Source organism: Canis lupus, chromosome 31, assembly GCF_048164855.1.
Source record: "Canis lupus baileyi chromosome 31, mCanLup2.hap1, whole genome shotgun sequence".
Lineage (NCBI taxonomy): Eukaryota > Metazoa > Chordata > Mammalia > Carnivora > Canidae > Canis > Canis lupus.
In genome coordinates, this window is record NC_132868.1 from 2,407,083 (window position 1) to 2,425,731 (window position 18,649).

The following is an 18,649-nucleotide window of genomic DNA, read 5'->3' on the forward strand; positions in this document are numbered from 1 at the left end:
TTAGTTGCTCAAAAGTAATTCTTTTCATAAAACAGTAATTCTTTATTGTTAAGAAAATTGAATGTTAATAAATCTGCTCTCAAAATTTATTCACTTATTCTACCATTTGGGAGGCCTGTTATGTTCCGATGCCATCCTCAGTACTAGAGATACAAAGATGCTGTAGTCTCTTTAGGTTCTTATGGGAGAATGGAGAGCTAGACACTGCTGACACAGGGGGACCAAGTGGAAAGGCTGTGCCTTTGAGTTAGAACATGAATAATTCAGAATTTGCTAAATTGGGAGATGGGAAATGATGACATTCCCAGCTGAAGAATAGGTATGTACTAAAGGGTTTGCCATTCCATCCTGAATTTGTGGCTGCCTCCACTTAAAAGGATAAGGTTGGTACCTGTGTTACATTCCTTTTCTAATATTTTGGTTTTTAATTTTAAGGAATATCAACATTGCTTTCATAAGATGAAACAAAAACTTAAACAAGATCCAAGTGAAAAGCAATTTGAATTTAGTGAGATGTATATTTTTGGAAAATTCGAAACTTTCCACCGACGTCTTGCCAAGATAATGGACATCTTTACAACCTTCAAGACATACTCAGTCCTGCAAGATTCTAAAATTGAAGGACTGGAAGACATGGTCACTAGATACCAGGTTCTGTTCTTTATTTTATATTTATTTATTTAAGAGAGAGAGAAAGAGAATGAAAGAGAGAGAGCATGAGAGGGGGCAGAGCAGAAGGAGAGGGATAGGTAGACTCCCTGCTGAGCAGGGAGCCAGACATGGGGCTCAACCCCAGGACCCTGAGATCATGACCTGAGTCAAAGACAGATGCTTAACTGACTGAGCCACCCAGGCTTCCCTAAAGATTTTAATTTTTTAAAAGTAATCTCTACGCCTAGTGGGAGACTGATCAAGAGTCGCGTGTTCCACTGACCAGCCACCCAGGTGTCCCGAGGTTCTGTACTTTAAAACTAAATTTGCTACCCTTCTCCATAACTAATACTGTAATATTTTGCATAAATAATCTATATTTAGAATGATTCAAATAAAACGTCGGTAATGTTAGATGGAAACTCCATGGTCCTTGAACAATAAAGAAATTAAATCTATTTGAGAATTGTGTAATGGTGCTAATATGTTCTTTTCAGGTATGTGATTATGAGAATGACTTCTCAATAGTCTAAAGTTAATCATCATTAGTAAGAGTATTTTCAATAGTAGCACAAGAAAAATGTTTAAATATAACTTACTACTTCATTTATTCATGCAAGAAATATTTAATGAAGCATATACTATGTGTCAGGCACTAGCTGACACCAAGTTCTAAGCGCGTCCGATTGTGGCTGCATTTAAGCATTTTATTTGGATCTATGTTAACAAAATAAAAGGGACGAGATTTTAATTTAGCCCAACCATTCCTCATTATTTTGATTTTTAACTGCTTTATCTTATAAGGGCATATGTATAACTCACCTTAGTTTTTATGTGGGCACAGTGATCTAATAATGTTTTAAAGATTTAAAAAAAATTTACAAACACAATGGGTTTTAGATTCTTCATCTAGATATAGTCAAGTTTCTCTTGTTTGGGGACAGTAATATTAAAAGCTAATTTTTTTTGTACTTGAATTTGAAAAGGATCATATAACTTATTGCCTCATGTTGGTTTTTGTACTCTAACAGTTTAGGCTAATATCAGGAATCTTTTTCATTTCCTGAGTAGACCAGATTTTAGGAAAAGAAGAAAAAAGACCTTTGTTATATAGCAGGAAACATTTTAGGTGGGCTGGGTATTATCTACTGGGTGGATAATCTATATATGAAACCAACAGTTTTTGCAAGACGAAAACATAATATGTTCATTTACTTTTAGTTTAGAATTTATTTATTTTCTATTCTTAATGAAAAAATAACTTTCGACCATATTTCGGAGTTTATTTTTGAAGGAGAAGTTGAACTATACATCTAAATGCAGATAAAGACTGTTTTAACCTGATTGAAATACTGGAAAGAGAAATTGCTTTGAAAATCTAAAGTGAAATAAGGAATAAAACAGATTTACTAGAGGGTAGTGAAATAAAATGTGGATGGTGCATGAAAGCGTCAAGTGAGATTTTTGTGTTAGTACCAATGTTAGAAATTCAAAATGGTGACCATGGAGATGAAACTCAGGCTCCTGGCATAGCTATCAAGGTCCTGTCCACCCCTCCCACCTCCTTGCCTGCCTCTCGTGTCTGTCCTTTGATGTTCTTCAGGCACAGGTCAGTTCAGTTCAGTCCACCTTAGGGCTTATAGAGCTTTTTTTCCTAGAAAGTTCTGTTTCTGTGTTATCACATGGTTATTCCTTCTTGGCTTCCAGAACTTCATTTAAATGACCCTTTCAATTAGGTTTTCCTTGACCTCTGTTCCTCTCAACCATTGTATGTCACATTGCTCATTTTATCACTGTTCATTTATTTGTGCTCTACATAGATTCTGACCCCTCTCCCCTATCGAGCATGGAAGTTGTCTGAGGGCAGGGACATCTGCTCCATTTCTTTCTGTGTCTTCAGGGTTCACTAGCATATAATGGGTGTGCAATAAATATCTGTCAAGTAAATGATTTACTAGATCAAGTTTGATTAGTTGATTTAATGTCATGATTAATTAGTTTATTAACTTGATATTCTTAAGTGACCTTTGAATCCAATCATAGAGTTGAATTTTCCAAAGGCCCCAAATCTTTTTTTTGCCACACGAAGGTGTAGGAATGCAGCTTTTCTGTGCCTCTTTTATAAATTGCACATAACATGATGGGTGGCATTATATGGCTACAGTGTCTACATAGAACTAATTTTGTAGTTATACAGCACTAAATGTAATTAGTAAACTTGATTCAGGAAGTTATGCAGTTTACACAATTTTGTCTATTGAGAGATTTGAAATGATGTTTAAATGGAAATGACTTTGAAGAAGAGATGATGGAAGGAGGCTCAACTTTCTTCATAAAAATTATATGCCTGTGTCAACAATGTGGGCACCTGAGTTTGAGAATGGCTTAGTACTGGTTAAGAATGATCATAGAGCATGATAGCTCATTTTCTGAGCAAACAAAACGTAGGATAATAGTATTCTCAAGGAGACGAATTGCCTGATTTGTACTTTTTAGTTATAGACTGTGGCTTTGCAGGGTGGGAGGAAGCAGTTAATTCTGGAGATTCTTGAAATGGCAGATTGTGGTTTGATGTTTTATTTAAGACATGCAAGGCCTGGAAGATAGTTTTTTATCTCCAGATATTGCAACTATTTTCTTCCCAGGCTGTTTGGGTTCTGTTAGTGTTATTTATTTTCTGAGAAGACTCAAACTTTTCAATGAAAAATGTTCTAGTAAATTCTACTCTAGGCATATATATATATGATGTCATTAGTAAAAAATTTTAAAGAAAATCTCCTACTTTTCAGATTTGGTTTTATTTTACATTTTTCTTTAGGAATATGTAAAACCTCATGAAAATGCTTTCTAAATGATTTCTCTGAATGCAGTAGGCAACATTATATTGCCTCTGATAAACATTAAGCAATGTGAATAATTAAATAAAGCTCCTTTTAAGTTGATTTTTGGGGAATGATTATACAGGTTTTACATTTAAAGATCATATTTAATAAAGTAATGCAAGAATATTTAAATATTGTCTTACATCTTTCATAACATTTTAGAGTATGGTTGCCACCATAAAGAAAAAGGAATATAATTTCTTAGACCAGCGGAAAATGGATTTTGACCAGGATTATGAAGAGTTTTGCAAGCAGACTTGTGACCTTCACGTAAGTCATATAATAAAATTCCTGTTGACAGTTGTGTGTTTATTTTTTCCATTCTGTATAATGCTGCTAATCATTAACCATTCAGAAGGGAGAGGCATCTTCATCACAAAGGTGACCGATCATAATGCAGCCTGCATTTTGTGATTTCACATAAATAATTGAAGGCTCTTTTTTATGGATTAAAGGGTCATAAATACAGCTTTGGATAATGATCTGTAATCACAGACTTCTGCATGTCTTCCATCTTAGTTCTTAGAAAATTAACTTTCATTTTCTGTTGAAATGTGGGGTTATTAGAATATAGAAATTTGCTCCCATTTGTTTGTTACTTTATTTATTAAAAGATTTTATTTATTTATTCATGAGAGACACAGAGAGAGAGGCAGAGACACATCAGAGACCTAAGCAGGCTCCACGCAGGGAGCCCAATGTGGGACTCAGTCCCAGGACGGACCCTGGGATCATGCCCTGAGCAGAAGGCACACACTCAACCACTGAGCCACCCAGGTGGCCCATTGTTACTTTATAGCAATGATTATGACCAACTGTCTGGCAGATTGCAAAGGCAGGGTTGCAGCTGGCCTTAGAAACAGTGATATCAGGGCCCATTCAGCATTCGGGTCCTTCTTGGTCTGTAGGCTCTCTTTTCTTTCTGCCCTAGTCCCCCACCCCCACTCACTGCAGACCAGCCATCTTGACTTCCAGTCCATTGGGCAATGAGTGGCCATTAGCAACTTCTGAGAACGTATATTAGGACTAACTTCAGCTTCAAATCCATAAGGAAAGGGTTGGGTTGGCTAGTTAGTGGAGTGTCTAGCCCTGGGCCTGTGACCTGTGGGTTATGTGGTGGGGTTGGGACCTCTGTTGGAGGGAGGTTGGGGATGTTTGTCATTAAGAGGAGGAGGAGAATCAGGGAGAGTAAGGGAGGGAATGACCTCATAAGTGTGTACCGTAGTTCATATGCAGACTTTTTCATCCTATGCTCTTCTGATTATAAAAGGAAAATGACCATTTTGTTACTTCTTTTCCAAAATATTTGATTTGAAGTAAATTTCTATACTTCAAGGATAAAGAGCTCTGAGGGAGTGAGTTCAGTGATAAAAGGAATCACAATAAAATTAGCTAATTCTGTATGTTACTATCCTAAGCACTTTATGGGTATTAACCACTTAGTAATCACAATCATTTTGTAAAGTGGGTGCTGTTATTACCCTCTTTTGCAGAGGAAGAAAAGGCACAGAGAGGTTACATGACTTGCCCAAAGTCACAGGGATAACAATTGGTAGAGTCAGGATTAAATACAGGCAGACTGGCCCTAGGATTCAAGTTTTTAACTATTATGCTAGGAGACATGTTTCAGTTGATGGGAAAGTGTAGTGCCTATGATAATTTATGCAGTGACTTTTTTTTGGGGTGATTCAGACATAAGGATGGTGGATCTTGATCTCTTTTTGGAAACTGATGGGCAGTGGTAGTCCTGATTCTCTGCTCCCTCTGTGTTTCCCAAAAGCTCCAGGTCACATGGTACTTTAGTAGCTGTGTGTGGGATAGAGGTAGATGGGGAACACCTTTATGCTGTGTGTTATAAATACAGAAATAAATCATCTAGATTTGCCCTCAGAGCTCACAGAGATAGACATGTGATATGATTAAAATACAAATACATACATGTTAGAATAATGAGTACATCATTTAAAAAAAAAAGGAAAGTAGTGGCTAAAATGACCAACTATAACAGTATAATATTCTGATCTTATGCCTGGAAGTGAGGATTCAAAGATAAAGGGACATATTCCAAAGAAGTCCTAAGGATACTTACAGGGAGGACAGGCCAGTAATACAGGACATAATTGCAGGAGCCCATGAGGGTATGATGTGAGCCTAGGAGAACAACCCTACCTTCTGCTTGGCTGGCATTAGCAAAGGCTTCAGAGAGGAGGCTACACCTGTTGCTATAACAATATGTTGTCGAAGTACATAGATGGGGGATGCAAGAGGAATGGGGAGACCTTGTCAAGACTGTGCCCACTTTGGAGGGTGACAGAACATGAGAGACTCCTAACTCTGAGAAACGAACAAGGGATGGTGGAAAGGGAAGTTTGTGGGGGGTTGGGGTGACTGGGTGATGGGCACTGAGGGGGGCACTTGACGGGATGAGCATTGGGTGTTATGTTATATGTTGACAAATTGAACTCCAATAAAAAAAAAAAAGACTGTGCCCACTTTGTATAATACCAAGAATATAATTTTATAAATGCCCTTCAGTCTGATTTTAAAACATTAGTTGTAGATACTTACCCTATTTGCACTAATCTTTTTTTTTTTTTTTTTAAATTCAACATATTGTTTATCTCGTCTTATACCTCAAACGTGGTCTACTTGTCTCTGGTTGGAAGATTGCTTTTTCTTTGACTTCTTTGTCCCTTTCAACATTCTCTCTCTCTCTCTTTTTAGATTTTATTTATTTTTTGAGAGAGAGAGAGAGAGAGAATGAGAAGTGGGGTAGAGGGAGAGGGAGAGAGAGAAGCAGACTGAGCAGGAAGCCAGATGTGCAGCTCAATCCCCAGATCTGGAAATCACAACTTGAGCTGAAGGCAGACACTTACCTGATTGAGCCACCCAGACGCCCCCTCCCTTTTTTAAAAAAGGATTTATTCATTTATTTTAGAGAGAAAGAGTGCACACACAAGTGTTGGGGAGGGGCAGAGGGAAAGGAAGAGAGAGAAGCATACTCCCCATTGAGCATGGAGTCCAATGCAGGGCTCAATCTCACGACCCTGAGATCATGCCCTGTGCTGAAATCAAGGGTTGGCTGCTTAACTGAGCCACCTAGGCGCCTTTCTTTTTAAAAATTCTTATTTTTAAGTAATCTCTACACCCAGTACAGGGCTCGAACTCACAACTCTGAGATCAAAAATCACATACTCTACCGACTGAGCCAGCCAAGCGCCCCTCCATTCTCTTTCTTTATCCAGCCCCTTTCTCCTTTAAATTACTTTAAATTACTTACCTACTTTCATGAATTCAGTCCTTGTTTCTATAAAATCAGGGGGAAAATACTGACCTCTCCACACCTCTTGTTGGAGTTGGGAGTTGGAGTGATGAACCTTGGAGAGAAGGGAAGGAGGGGACCAGAAACTGTGGTGTCTTCAAGATAAGGACTGGAGGGCATGGAGAGATGGTGGTACATGAGTGCCTTGGATCAAGGTTGTGTCCAGTGCTCAGAGCCTGGAATCTTATCCAGGGTGAGTTTGTGCTAGTGCTCACTGGTCCAAGAGAGGGAATGCCTTGGAACCAGGGGAGCAGTGGAAGTCTAGAAGGATACTGATTCCAGCAGGCAGAGTGAGGCAGTATTTAGTAAAGGACAAGTTGTTGAGATGCCAAGCTGAGATAAGAAAAAATTGAGTAGAACTTGAGAGCCCAGGACTAATAAGAGGACTAGTATGAAGATTCCATTGGCCAGACTCTACAAGACTATAACAATGGCCCAAGGAAGGGAAAAGAAGATGAATATAAGTTCTTAGATATTCATACAGAGTTTAGCACAGGCCTTTGTGAAGCCACAGGGTAGAAAAGCAAGGAAAACCTCGTACAGGTATTAGGGCTCAGTAAAGTTGCTACTGTTTGAAGTTTGAGGGAGGGAATGTAAGCATTGCAAAGCATTGTTGTCTAGTTGTGCATGGTTTATACAAGTTTCTTGTTGTTGTTCACATACTGACAACATTTGAGTGTTTATTTAGGTAGGCTAGCCGTACTGTTCTTTAGTGCGGGACAGTTTTTCAATCCTAGCATGTGGCTTTGCAGAAGTAACATCTATCATCTATCATCTATCTATCTATCTATCTATCTATCTATCTATCTATCTATCTATCATCTATCTATCTATCTATCATATAAATTATATATATAATATATATATATATAAATTATATATATAGTATATAAAGAGTATTCATATATAGTTGTAGTGGGAATAACGACAAGTATTGAGAACAAGAATACGTTGCCGTAAGTGTAGTGATCCTTCAACTTTGAGGTTTTGCTGAGTGGGGCAGAGAGCATTCCTATTTGCCCCCAGGTAGCAGTGTCTCTTCAAGTGTTGAGTGTTTCCAGTGTGTCCTGGATATTTCCAACTGGTTGTCTTGTCAAGTTACTTGTGTACAATCAAGCTGATCTTGGTATTATTCTTACTGCATGTGCAACTGGCTTCCCAGTTTTATCACAATGTAAGTTAATGACCCCTTTAGTTGTAGAGGCTCAAAACTTTGGTCTGGTAAAATTGAGAAAAAAAGGATTGATTGGAACTTTATCTTGAATATAAGACAGAAAATAATGTAACAATTTTTATGTCTTTGATTAACTCAATTTAGATTTTAGTGACAACTGTACCAAATCTCACAGTGAATAAAGAATAAATCACATGCTTTATTTTTTGGTGTAATTTTTTTTGAGGGGGCAGATTTGTACAATAGTGTAAGATATGTGAGGTTTGCAGGACAACCATAATGAAGATCATTTTGGAAAGTAGATTTGACAGCTTTATGAAAGATATTTCTTAAAACTTTGATGTTTAAGTCACTCCTTTTGAAATTCTCAGGAGTTATTTACTAATTTATTTTTCTGTAGTGGTCTTACAGCCATGGGCTCTGGACATGTTTCTGTAGAGTGGCTTTGCATTCCTCCTGCTGGGACCCCAGTGGTTTTGCCATTCCAGACTAGCTGTTATCTTAATTTCTTAGGTTAGACCCTCTCATCTCATGTGTAGTCTAAACTCAGACCGCTCCTGTAGGTGTGGCACAGACATAGGATTTCATTTGCTTTAGGGCAGGGGTCAGCAAACTATGCCCAAAGGCCAAATCCTGCCCTGCCTCTTTGTTTATAGCTTATCTATGGCTGCCTCTGCACATAGTGGTGAATGAGTAGTTGTGAAAGCTGCTCCACAAAGCTGAAAATAGTTGCTGCATGGACCTTTACAGGGGAAGTGTGGGATCACGATTGAGGCAGCCGGTATCATCCCTTCATGTCTCTAGGCAGATGGCAAGCCCTACTGCTGCTTTCCCCATCTTGTGGACACAATCACTGCTTGGACTGGGCTGCATTTCAAGGGCAACGGCTCTCTGCAAATACTCTGTTGAGAGTATTAGGACCTCACAGCTTCTCTACCCACGTTGTGATAAAACTCCAATGCTAACCCCCTGGCCCTTTATCTGACCCAAACCCATGGAGCCTGCCAAGGTGCCAACTCCTGTGACTGCTCTGGCTTTCAAGTCCCTCTTTCTTCTGGCTTCTGGGCATTTATATTTCAAGCTTGGGTGAATATTAAGTTTTCTGTTATATTTTCTGTTATATTGTATGTGTTCATAGAGAATGGGGGGCTCTTTTGTCTTGCTGCTCAATAGGACTTCTTCCTCAATAATATTATAATAGTTTATGGTGACAGCTGTCGTGACTACACTTATGTGCTGAGCACTGAGTAATGTGTAGAATTGTCAAATCAATGTGTTGTACCTGAAACTAAGTGACATTGTATGTCAATTGTACTTTGATAAAAAAATGTATACCCTAAAATTTTTTTAAGAATGGGACTTTTCTCAATCTGAATTCATTGTTTACAATTAGATTTCATTCTATTTTAGAATGAGTTGCAGAAGTTCATGGATGTTACATTTGAAAGGATTCAAAACACAAATCAAGCTCTAAGGATGTTAAAGAAATTTGAAAGGTAAAAATTTGAAACAAATTCTGTTCTAACTTCTAAAACTGGGGCCATATGAACATAGTTTAGCTTACTTTATTATTGTTAATTATTATTTCATATTCTAATGGAAAGAAAATCCTTTCTTGTAATTCTGCATAACAGAGTCTCTGTTTTTAAGTTTTTCAGATGATTAGGAGTTTGTTTCATTGCCTGTTAGCTTTGAAGTACCTTGTAGCTGCCTATCATAATATTACTTAATGTTTAAGTAATTTGAAAAAATTCATACCAGGTTAATGATTTTGCCTAGATTTTAAGGATTGATACTATTTTTTTTTTTTTTTTAAATAAGCTCAATGGCCAACATGGGGCTTGAACTCATGACCCTGATATCAAGAGTTGCATACTCTACTGACTGAGCCAGCCAGGCACCATGATACTATTTTTTAAAACACTTTATTGAGGTACAGTGGATGGATTGATACTATTTTGTTTTTTTTTAAATGCCAAATATCTCATTCTTTTCCATTACCGTATTTTTAAAAAATATTTTATTTATTTAAGAGAGAGATAGAGAGAGAGAGATTGAGAGGTAGGGGAGGAACAGAGGGAGAGGGACAAGCAGACTCCATGCTGAGCATGGAGCCTGATGCAGGACTTGATCTCATGACCTTGAGATCATGACCTGAGCCAAAACCAAGAGTCAGTACTTAACCAACCAACTGAGCCACCCAGGCTCCCCTCCATTACTGTATGTTTTAAAATAAATCTTAATAAAGGAGCTTGCTAGGTATCTTCTTATTAATTCAAACCATTCACTTTTTTTTTTAAATCAGATTGAATATACCTAATCTTGGTATCGATGACAAATATCGGCATATTCTTGCAAACTATGGGGCTGACATTGATATGATCTCCAAGCTGTATACAAAGCAGAAATGCGATCCTCCTTTGGCTCGAGATCAGCCTCCCATTGCTGGGAAGATTCTGTGGGCTCGTCAGCTCTTCCACAGGATTCAGCAACCAATGCAGCTTTTCCAGCAGCACCCAACTGTGCTACAGACGGCTGAAGCCAAGCCTGTGATTCGCAATTACAACAGGGTGGCCAAAGTCCTCCTGGAGTTTGAGGTTCTCTACCACAGGGCGTGGCTTGAACAAGTGAGTCTCTCCATATGTGCTCTTCATTATTTTTTTATTTTTTTTTATTTATGATAGTCACAGAGAGAGAGAGAGAGAGAGAGAGAGAGGCAGAGACACAGGCAGAGGGAGAAGCAGGCTCCATGCACCAGGAGCCCGACGTGGGATTCCATCCTGGGTCTCCAGGATCGCGCCCTGGGCCAAAGGCAGGCGCCAAACCACTGCGCCATCCAGGGATCCCCATATGTGCTCTTCAAAGATGTCTTCATTGTCAACTCAGTGGGAAACCCTCTGCTAGCATTAGACAGTTTTATTCCTGTAGAAAGTTGGATTTGTGGGTATTTCATAGGACAGGTTTGGTTGAATATAGGTAACCAGTCAAAGAATATGATATATCCATGAAGAAAAATGATTAATTTAAAAAAATTATAAGCCAGTTAACAGAAACTCATTTTTGTTTAATTTACAGACTCCCAAGGGAGAAAGAGGATACAGTTTATTGATTCTTTTACCTCATTGATTAGGATTTCTGTCTTTTTTCTATCCATTAAGTTCTGTAATGTGTCAGTAAATACTAGTATGTCTCTGTTAAACAAATTTTCTTTGGTTATACTATGTTCATCGAATTGTATTTCATACCCTACCAATGCTTGTATCTTTTTATAGATTGGCAGGAAGTATTTTGGAGGATAAAATTCAGCGATACAGGGCCTCTAAAATGAAATCTCATTTTCCTGGTTCAGCTTTTGGTGCCTGAGCCAATAATAGAGATGTCTCCATACTGGTATTCATTGTTTTTCTAAATAACTGAAAACTGAGTTTAATAGATTTTATGAAACTTTTATTAGGAAAAATAATGGAGTAGGCATGAAGGTTTTGGAGAGCTAAATGGCTTTTGAGAAGCCACCACTATTGCAGTGTCCCCGTATCTGTCAGGTGTGAGTCACAACTGCATTGCATCACTGCTGAGACCCCGAAGGCCGTTTTCTGAAAGTGATCTTAGAAGAAGAATGTTGTCTTTAATTTGAGAAGCTCAAATCCTCAAATACTTCCTGATTGTCATTCCCAGAAATGACTGAGCTAGATACCCTACGGAGGCATTGAATTTTCTACTAGTAAAAATGTTGATCTCTTCACACAGATTGAAGAAATTCACATAGGACTTGAGGCATCTTTATTGGTGAAGTCTCCATGCATGGGGGAATTGTTTGTAAATTTTGATCCTCAGATATTAACCTTATTTAGAGAAACAGAGTGCATGTCACAGATGGGGCTAGAAGTTTCACCATTTGCAGCTGCCCTGTTCCAGAAACGGGATGTATACAAAAAGAACTTCAGTAATGTGAAGGTATGGTCCTTTAATTTTCCCCTTTTCTGGCTAGCCCCAGTTTCTATTAAAAAAATCTGGTGGTATGTCACTGTTGAGGGGTAGCAAGTACCCAGAATGACTGGAGTGGAGATTGAGAAGGAATGAGACTGTAGGGTTGGCAAAGGCTAGGTCATCACTGATCTCGTAAACCTAGGAACAGGTTTGAATGCACCAGGAAGCCACTGTAGGAATTGGAGCAGGAGAAAAAGGCATGATTTTTAAAAAAAGATTTTATTTATTTATTCATGAGAGTCACAGAGAGAAGCAGAGACCTAGGCAGAAGGAGAAGCAAGCCCCTGGTGGGGAGCCTAATCTAAGATTCGATCTCAGTACCTTGGGATCACGACCTGAGCTGAAGGCAGACACTCAGTCATTGAGCTACCCCAGGTGCCCTGGCATGATTTTTTTTTAATAATAAAAATTGTTCTTGCTGCTGGGTAGAGAATAGATTTTAGGGAGATCAGAGTGTCCGTGTGAAGGCAACGTGCAAGGTGTACTGGTTGAGGTTGGAGATAATGGTGGCTTGAAGTAGGATGGCAGCTAAGTAGTAGATCAGTGGATTAGAGAAGAATGTTAATAGGCAGGTTCTGAGGGAACTCAAGGATGATTTCTTTGTGTTTGACGTGAGTGACTCAAACTGAATTTTGGATTTACTAAAGTAGCGCAATTGTGTATCACTCCATAGGTCATTTTCTGTCCACTTGCTCAGTAACATGCAGTGGCCCAGAATGAAAGTTCCATTTACAGACTGGATCTAGTATATTTTGGAGGACAGGAGGGAATCAATAATTTCCATCTGAAGTGTAAGGTGACTTTTAGATATCTAAATGAAGGTGTTATCCATGAAAGAGTTAAGTGGAAAAGTCAAAGTGGAAGGCATAGATTTGAGAGTTCTAAAAATATAGTTGGTATTGAGGGGCACTTGGCTGGCTCAGTCAGAAGAACATGCAACTATTTATTTATTTATTTACAACTATTTTTTAAAAATTATTTATTTATTTGAGAGAGAGAGAGAGAGATCACAAGAAGAGGAAGCTGCTGATGTTGAGAGAAAATCCCACTAAGCACAGGGCTGGATGCAGGACCAGATCCAGGACTCATGAGATCAGGACCTGACTCAAACCAGAAGTTGGATGCTCAACTGACTAAGCCACTTAGGTGCCCCATGATCATGCAATTCTTGATATTGGGATCATGAGTTTGAGCCCCACATTGGGTGTAGAGATTACTAAAACAAACAAAACTGAAACATAGTTGGTATTTAAAGTCATTGTCCTTGGTGAGATCTCCAAGGAAGAGAATAAAGATAGAGTAGTGGGCCTAGGCTAAGCTCTGGGTTGCCCCAGTATTAACAGGTCTGATAAAGGAGGACGCGTATGCAAATAAAATTAATGATTGGTCATTGAGGTGGGAGGAAAGCGTAAGGAAATTGTTGTGTGGGAGGGAGTGATCACCAGTGACAAATGCAACTCAAAGGATGTGCAAGATGAGTGCAGAGATGCAGCCATGATATTTGACAACATGGAAACCCTTGTTACAATTTTATAGTGGCTAATGTCATAGGATAAGGCCAATAAAGCCATGCCTTTGTGTAATGCCTTACATTTTAACCATTTTCTTGTTCATTATTCCACGTGATCTTTTTCACAACCATGTTACATAATGGGGATAGAATCCTATTATATTATCTTATGACAAAACCATTGTTCAGAGAAGTTAAATGACTTAGCCAAGGTTTTATATCTAGTAAGTAGCAGAAGTAGGACCTGAGCCCAGACTTGTAGTCTACTGTTTTCTACTCTTTTATGTTATATTAAAAAGCTAATGTTGCCAGTGGATTGACATTCCTCAAATGTAGACCCATCAAATACTGGTCAGCATGTTAGGATTTCTTTTTAGACTTTCTTGCCTATTAGGGAAACCACGTAGTCAATTTACATATTTGCAAAGAAAATAGCGTTTTTACTAAGAAATAATATTTATCAGAATATAATTTTGTCCACAGATTTATTATTTATTTATTATTTATAATTTTAGTTATCTGTTGGATGGTAACAACCAGCCTCAAAATGTAGTGGCTTAGAACAATTATTTCTTATATCTCATGATTTTGTGGGTATAGAGTTTAAGCAAGCCTTGGCTAGGTGATTCTTCTGTTCCTTGTGGTATTGACTAAGGTCATTTAGATTTGCTTGCAGATGTTGGTTCTGGAAGGTCCAAAGTGATTTCATTCTCTTGTCTGGGTGTTTGATAGGTATAGCCAGAAGTTTCACTCAGATGGGATTAAAGACTAGAGCATCTATGTGTGGTCTTTCAGTATGGAGGCCTCAGGGTAGTAGAATTTATTGTATGGGAATTCAGTCTAAGAGGGTACATTACAGTGAATACATAGGAAGTTGCATGGCTTTTAGGATAGCTTCATATGTCTTAGCATCACTTCTGTTGTAATTAGTTGGTTTCCATAAGTCCACCCAGATTCAAGGAGAGAGGACATAGATCCTATACCATGGGGGAAGGCGGGTCAAAAAATGTTTTAAAACCACTGCAGTTATAAATGACAATTCAAGCAAGTAAATTGTCATCTGGTTGACATTTATTATATCTTGGAGGTTGAAAGAGTGAAAAAGGTCCCTACCCAACACGAGTAGCTGGTAACAGCAGATCTTTTGGCAGGTTTGGGGGACCATCTCCAATGTTCCAGAGTTACTGTGCTGAATATTTTTTTAAAAGATTTTATTTATTTATTCATGAGAGACACAGAGAAAGGCAGAGGAAGAAGCAGGCTCCTACAGGGAGTCCAATGCAGGACTCGATCCCAGGACCCTGGAATCACTACCTGAGTGAAAGGCAGATGCTCAACCACTGAGTCACCCAGACATCCCACTGTGCTGAATATTTAACAGAGCTCTTAGGCTTCCACAGATACACTAAAGTAGATGAGAGATTGGTTTCTTCATCTTTTCCTTGGAATATAGTTCAAAAAGAAATGAGCCCGCGTAGACTAATAGGAGTATAGATTCTATGTCCAATTTGATCTGGATATAAACCATTATCATTGTGCAAATTATTTTACCCTTCTGAGCCTCAGTTTCTTATCTATAAAATGAGCAATATCTCATGGGGTTAATGGATTAAGGGGAGAAGTAGAAGGCCTGCTGATTTGCTTCCCAGATAGAATAAGTGATGGACATTGAAAAAAGATAAGCTGTGGACAAATGCGTCAGCAAATGTGTAGGTAGCCACTAATAGAACCACTCCAACATAGGCTTTCCTGAAGTGGCTTTCATGGAAATTGAAAGAATATAGAGAAATCATGGGAAGGTTTTTGTTATATGAAGAAAGGATTATGTGGTCCATTTGGGAAGTGTTGGGTTTAACAAAATTCACAGAAGTCCGTTGGGCTTCTTACTTCCTTCTTACAGTTTTCTCAGAATCATTAATATTGATTGTGATTGTACAAGAGGGAAGATAGTGTATACAGTGTTTTCCAAACTTATCTGTCCAGGGATCATTTTTCCTATAGAATCTTTTAGGGCGGGGATCCCTTGGTGGCTCAGTGGTTTGGTGCTTGCCTTCGGCCCAGGGTGTGGTCCTGGAGTCCTGGGATGAGTACTGCGTTGGGCTCCCTGCATGGAGCCTGCTTCTCCCTCTGCCTGTGTCCCTGCCTCTCTCCCTCTCTGTGTTTCTCATGAATAAATGCACAAAATCTTTAAAAAAAATCTTTTAGGGCTAGTATTTCAGGGAGAACATTTGGGCAAACATTGATTTAATGACAAAGTAATATCAACATGCACATTACAAATACGGACCTAAAAACAATAGTCTTTGAGAAGCATGTTAAAGTTACTTTCTTATAATTAATTATTGTTAATACTAACATTACCAAAAAAGGCTGGAAGTGCTTTTAGTCTTATTTAAAATGGTAACATATGGGGGATCCCTGGGTGGCTCAGCGGTTTAGCGCCTGCCTTTGGCCCAGGGCGCGATCCTGGAGTCCCGGGATCGAGTCCCGTGTCGGGCTCCCGGCATGGAGCCTGCTTCTCCCTCTGCCTGTGTCTCTGCCTCTCTCTCTCTCTTTGTCTATCATGAATAAATAAATAAATCTTAAAAAAAAATAAAATGGTAACATACGAACAAAATACTGACACAGTTCAATATTATACAACAAGTGAATTTCCATATAGGAGCAGAATCTATGAGTTTCTTTTTTTTTAATTTTTATTTATTTATGATAGTCACACACACACACAGAGGCAGAGACACAGGCAGAGGGAGAAGCAGGCTCCATGCACCGGGAGCCCGATGTGGGATTCGATCCCGGGTCTCCAGGATCACGCCCTGGGCCAAAGGCAGGCGCTAAACCGCTGCGCCACCCAGGGATCCCGAATCTATGAGTTTCTAATCACAAATGCTCCTGATAACAGCTAATTAATATATTAGGGAAATATTGATTGATCATCTCCTACATACCAGGCACTGTTTCAGGTGCATTGAACAAAGCAGACAAAATTCTTGTTTTTATAGAAACTCTTGTCCTTTTATTCTAGTTGGGTAAGACAGCAAATAATGAACATAGTTACATAGTCTATTAGAAAGTGATAGGCATATGGAAAAAATAGAGCAGAACAAAGAGGATAGAGTGTGTTAGTGGTTTTTGGTGACGGTTTATAAATTTAAATAGGCATTCAGAATTGGCCTAATTGAGAAGATGGAATTTGAGTAATTATTTGAAGGGGATGCAAGGGCCCTGAGGCTGGGGGCCAGTAAGGAAGGTAGTAGGGCAGGAGTAGGTAAGAGATGAGAAGAATGATTACAGATAAGATCAGAGAAGTAATGGGGACCAGCCTGGGTAGATCTTTGTGGACTCACATAAGAAATTATAGCCCTACATGAGATGGGAATGCATGTGGCCATGTAAGCAGAAGAGTTAAATAATCTGATTTACATTTTGAAATGATCTCCTTTGCTGCTAAATGAACATGGACTGTAGGAGGCGTTAGTGGTAGCAGGGAGACAATGATAGACCATTACAATAATTTAGAGGAAAGTCAGCAATGGTGGGAGCAGTGCATATGGTAAGTAGGTGAGATACAGATCTTTTGAATATGGAGCAAACAAGATATCCTGATGGATTACCTGTGGGTGTGCAAGATAGGAGCCACCACTGGATGGGATAGAGAATGCTGTGAGCAGGGAAGATTTTGGGGAAAAACAAACTTTCAGTTTTGGATATGCTGAATTTGAAATGTCTTTTATATATTCAGTTGGCGATAACTAATAGACTTTCATCATATATGAATCTAGACTTTAGGAGTGAGATCTGGGCTGAGACGTGAATTTGGTTGTCTTTGGCGTATGGGTGGTACCTAAAGCCATGACACTTAACATCAATGCTGGTTCCTGATTCCTTGTATGCTTTGGGTCTTACATCAAAGCTCAGCCTATGATTTCAGGAATAGGTTGAGGCAGACTTCTGGTGACCCCAGTACTTTGGGTGATGAGTATGTTCCACAGAAGGTGCCTGGAGGAGCAGGCTGTGCATGGTGCCAGTGTACAAAGTGGAATGAGTGAGCCTCAGGATGTATTGGCTAAGGCATTGGTAACTTGGTTTAGAAAAGTCACTTGACCTTAGGACACTTCTCCCCTTTTAAACTGGGTAAAGGGTGAGAAACTCCTACTCTAAGTTTTTTCTTTTCTTTAGCTGTTTTATATTGGATTAGGAATTTATATTTATGGAGATATTTCTCATCTGCTCTATTCTGGTTTTGTTTTGGCCACTTTACCTGCCAGGCTGCTTATTGGAGCCCTACAGCTGGACTCTAAATAAAAGTCAACCTTTTGGATTAAAAAAAAGATATTAAAAGTACAATATTAATTGATCATTTAACCTCCATTTCATTGTAGATGATGCTGGCTGAGTATCAGAGAGTGAAGTCAAAAATGCCTCCCACCATTGAGCAACTGATGGTCCATCATTTGGCGAAAGTGGATGAAGCTCTCCAACCTGGTCTGGCTGCAATCACTTGGGCTTCACTGAACATTGAAACATACTTAAAAAATGCTTTTGCAAAGATCAGTAAGTCTGTCTGAATGGTTATTATTTCTCATTTTGAAAGGCTGAGTTCTTAATGTCTATTGTATAATTTCTTCTAGATACTGTGATATAAATAATGAAATGGGAGTGTTGTTCATAAGCTGTTCCCTAGGAAATTTTACCAAACTACATGAACTCATTCATTTCCTGGAAACTATACATACTCACTTTTTAATTTTATCCCCAGAGATAACCTACATTTAAAAATTATACTTATTGTTGGACACTAGACTTTTTATATAAGATGGTCGGGTAAAGTTGGAAAACTGATCCCAAAATTCTGAGTGAATTCTAATGTGGTAGAGATGCAAGCAGAAAGAGTGAGTTTAGAACCCAGTTCCTTTGCCTCTAAACCAATAGTCTTTCCAAAATACATCTCCCTGGGAACCAGAACAGGAGGAAAGAGGCTAACATTCTAGAAGGAGGTATTTATAAAAGGTATCAAAACTTCTTAGTACGAGTTTTCACAACCAAATGAGAAGGCTACCAAGGTAGATTTTAGTACTCTTCTCCCTAGAGGATATTAGGATTGGAATGTTTACATTTGGAAG

At 38.7% G+C, this 18,649-nt stretch overlaps 1 protein-coding gene across 1 annotated transcript in view; it reads left to right on the forward strand.

Annotated features, from left to right (window-relative positions):
• Positions 1 to 18,649, forward strand: part of DNAH5 (dynein axonemal heavy chain 5) — a 297,391-nt gene that overhangs the window by 94,827 nt on the left and 183,915 nt on the right. The window contains exons 11-16 of the mRNA XM_072807314.1: positions 436 to 651; positions 3,696 to 3,803; positions 9,440 to 9,525; positions 10,335 to 10,656; positions 11,777 to 11,983; positions 17,909 to 18,080. Of these exons, the coding sequence (XP_072663415.1) occupies positions 436 to 651; positions 3,696 to 3,803; positions 9,440 to 9,525; positions 10,335 to 10,656; positions 11,777 to 11,983; positions 17,909 to 18,080 (1,111 nt within the window). The remainder of the gene's footprint in view (positions 1 to 435; positions 652 to 3,695; positions 3,804 to 9,439; positions 9,526 to 10,334; positions 10,657 to 11,776; positions 11,984 to 17,908; positions 18,081 to 18,649) is intronic.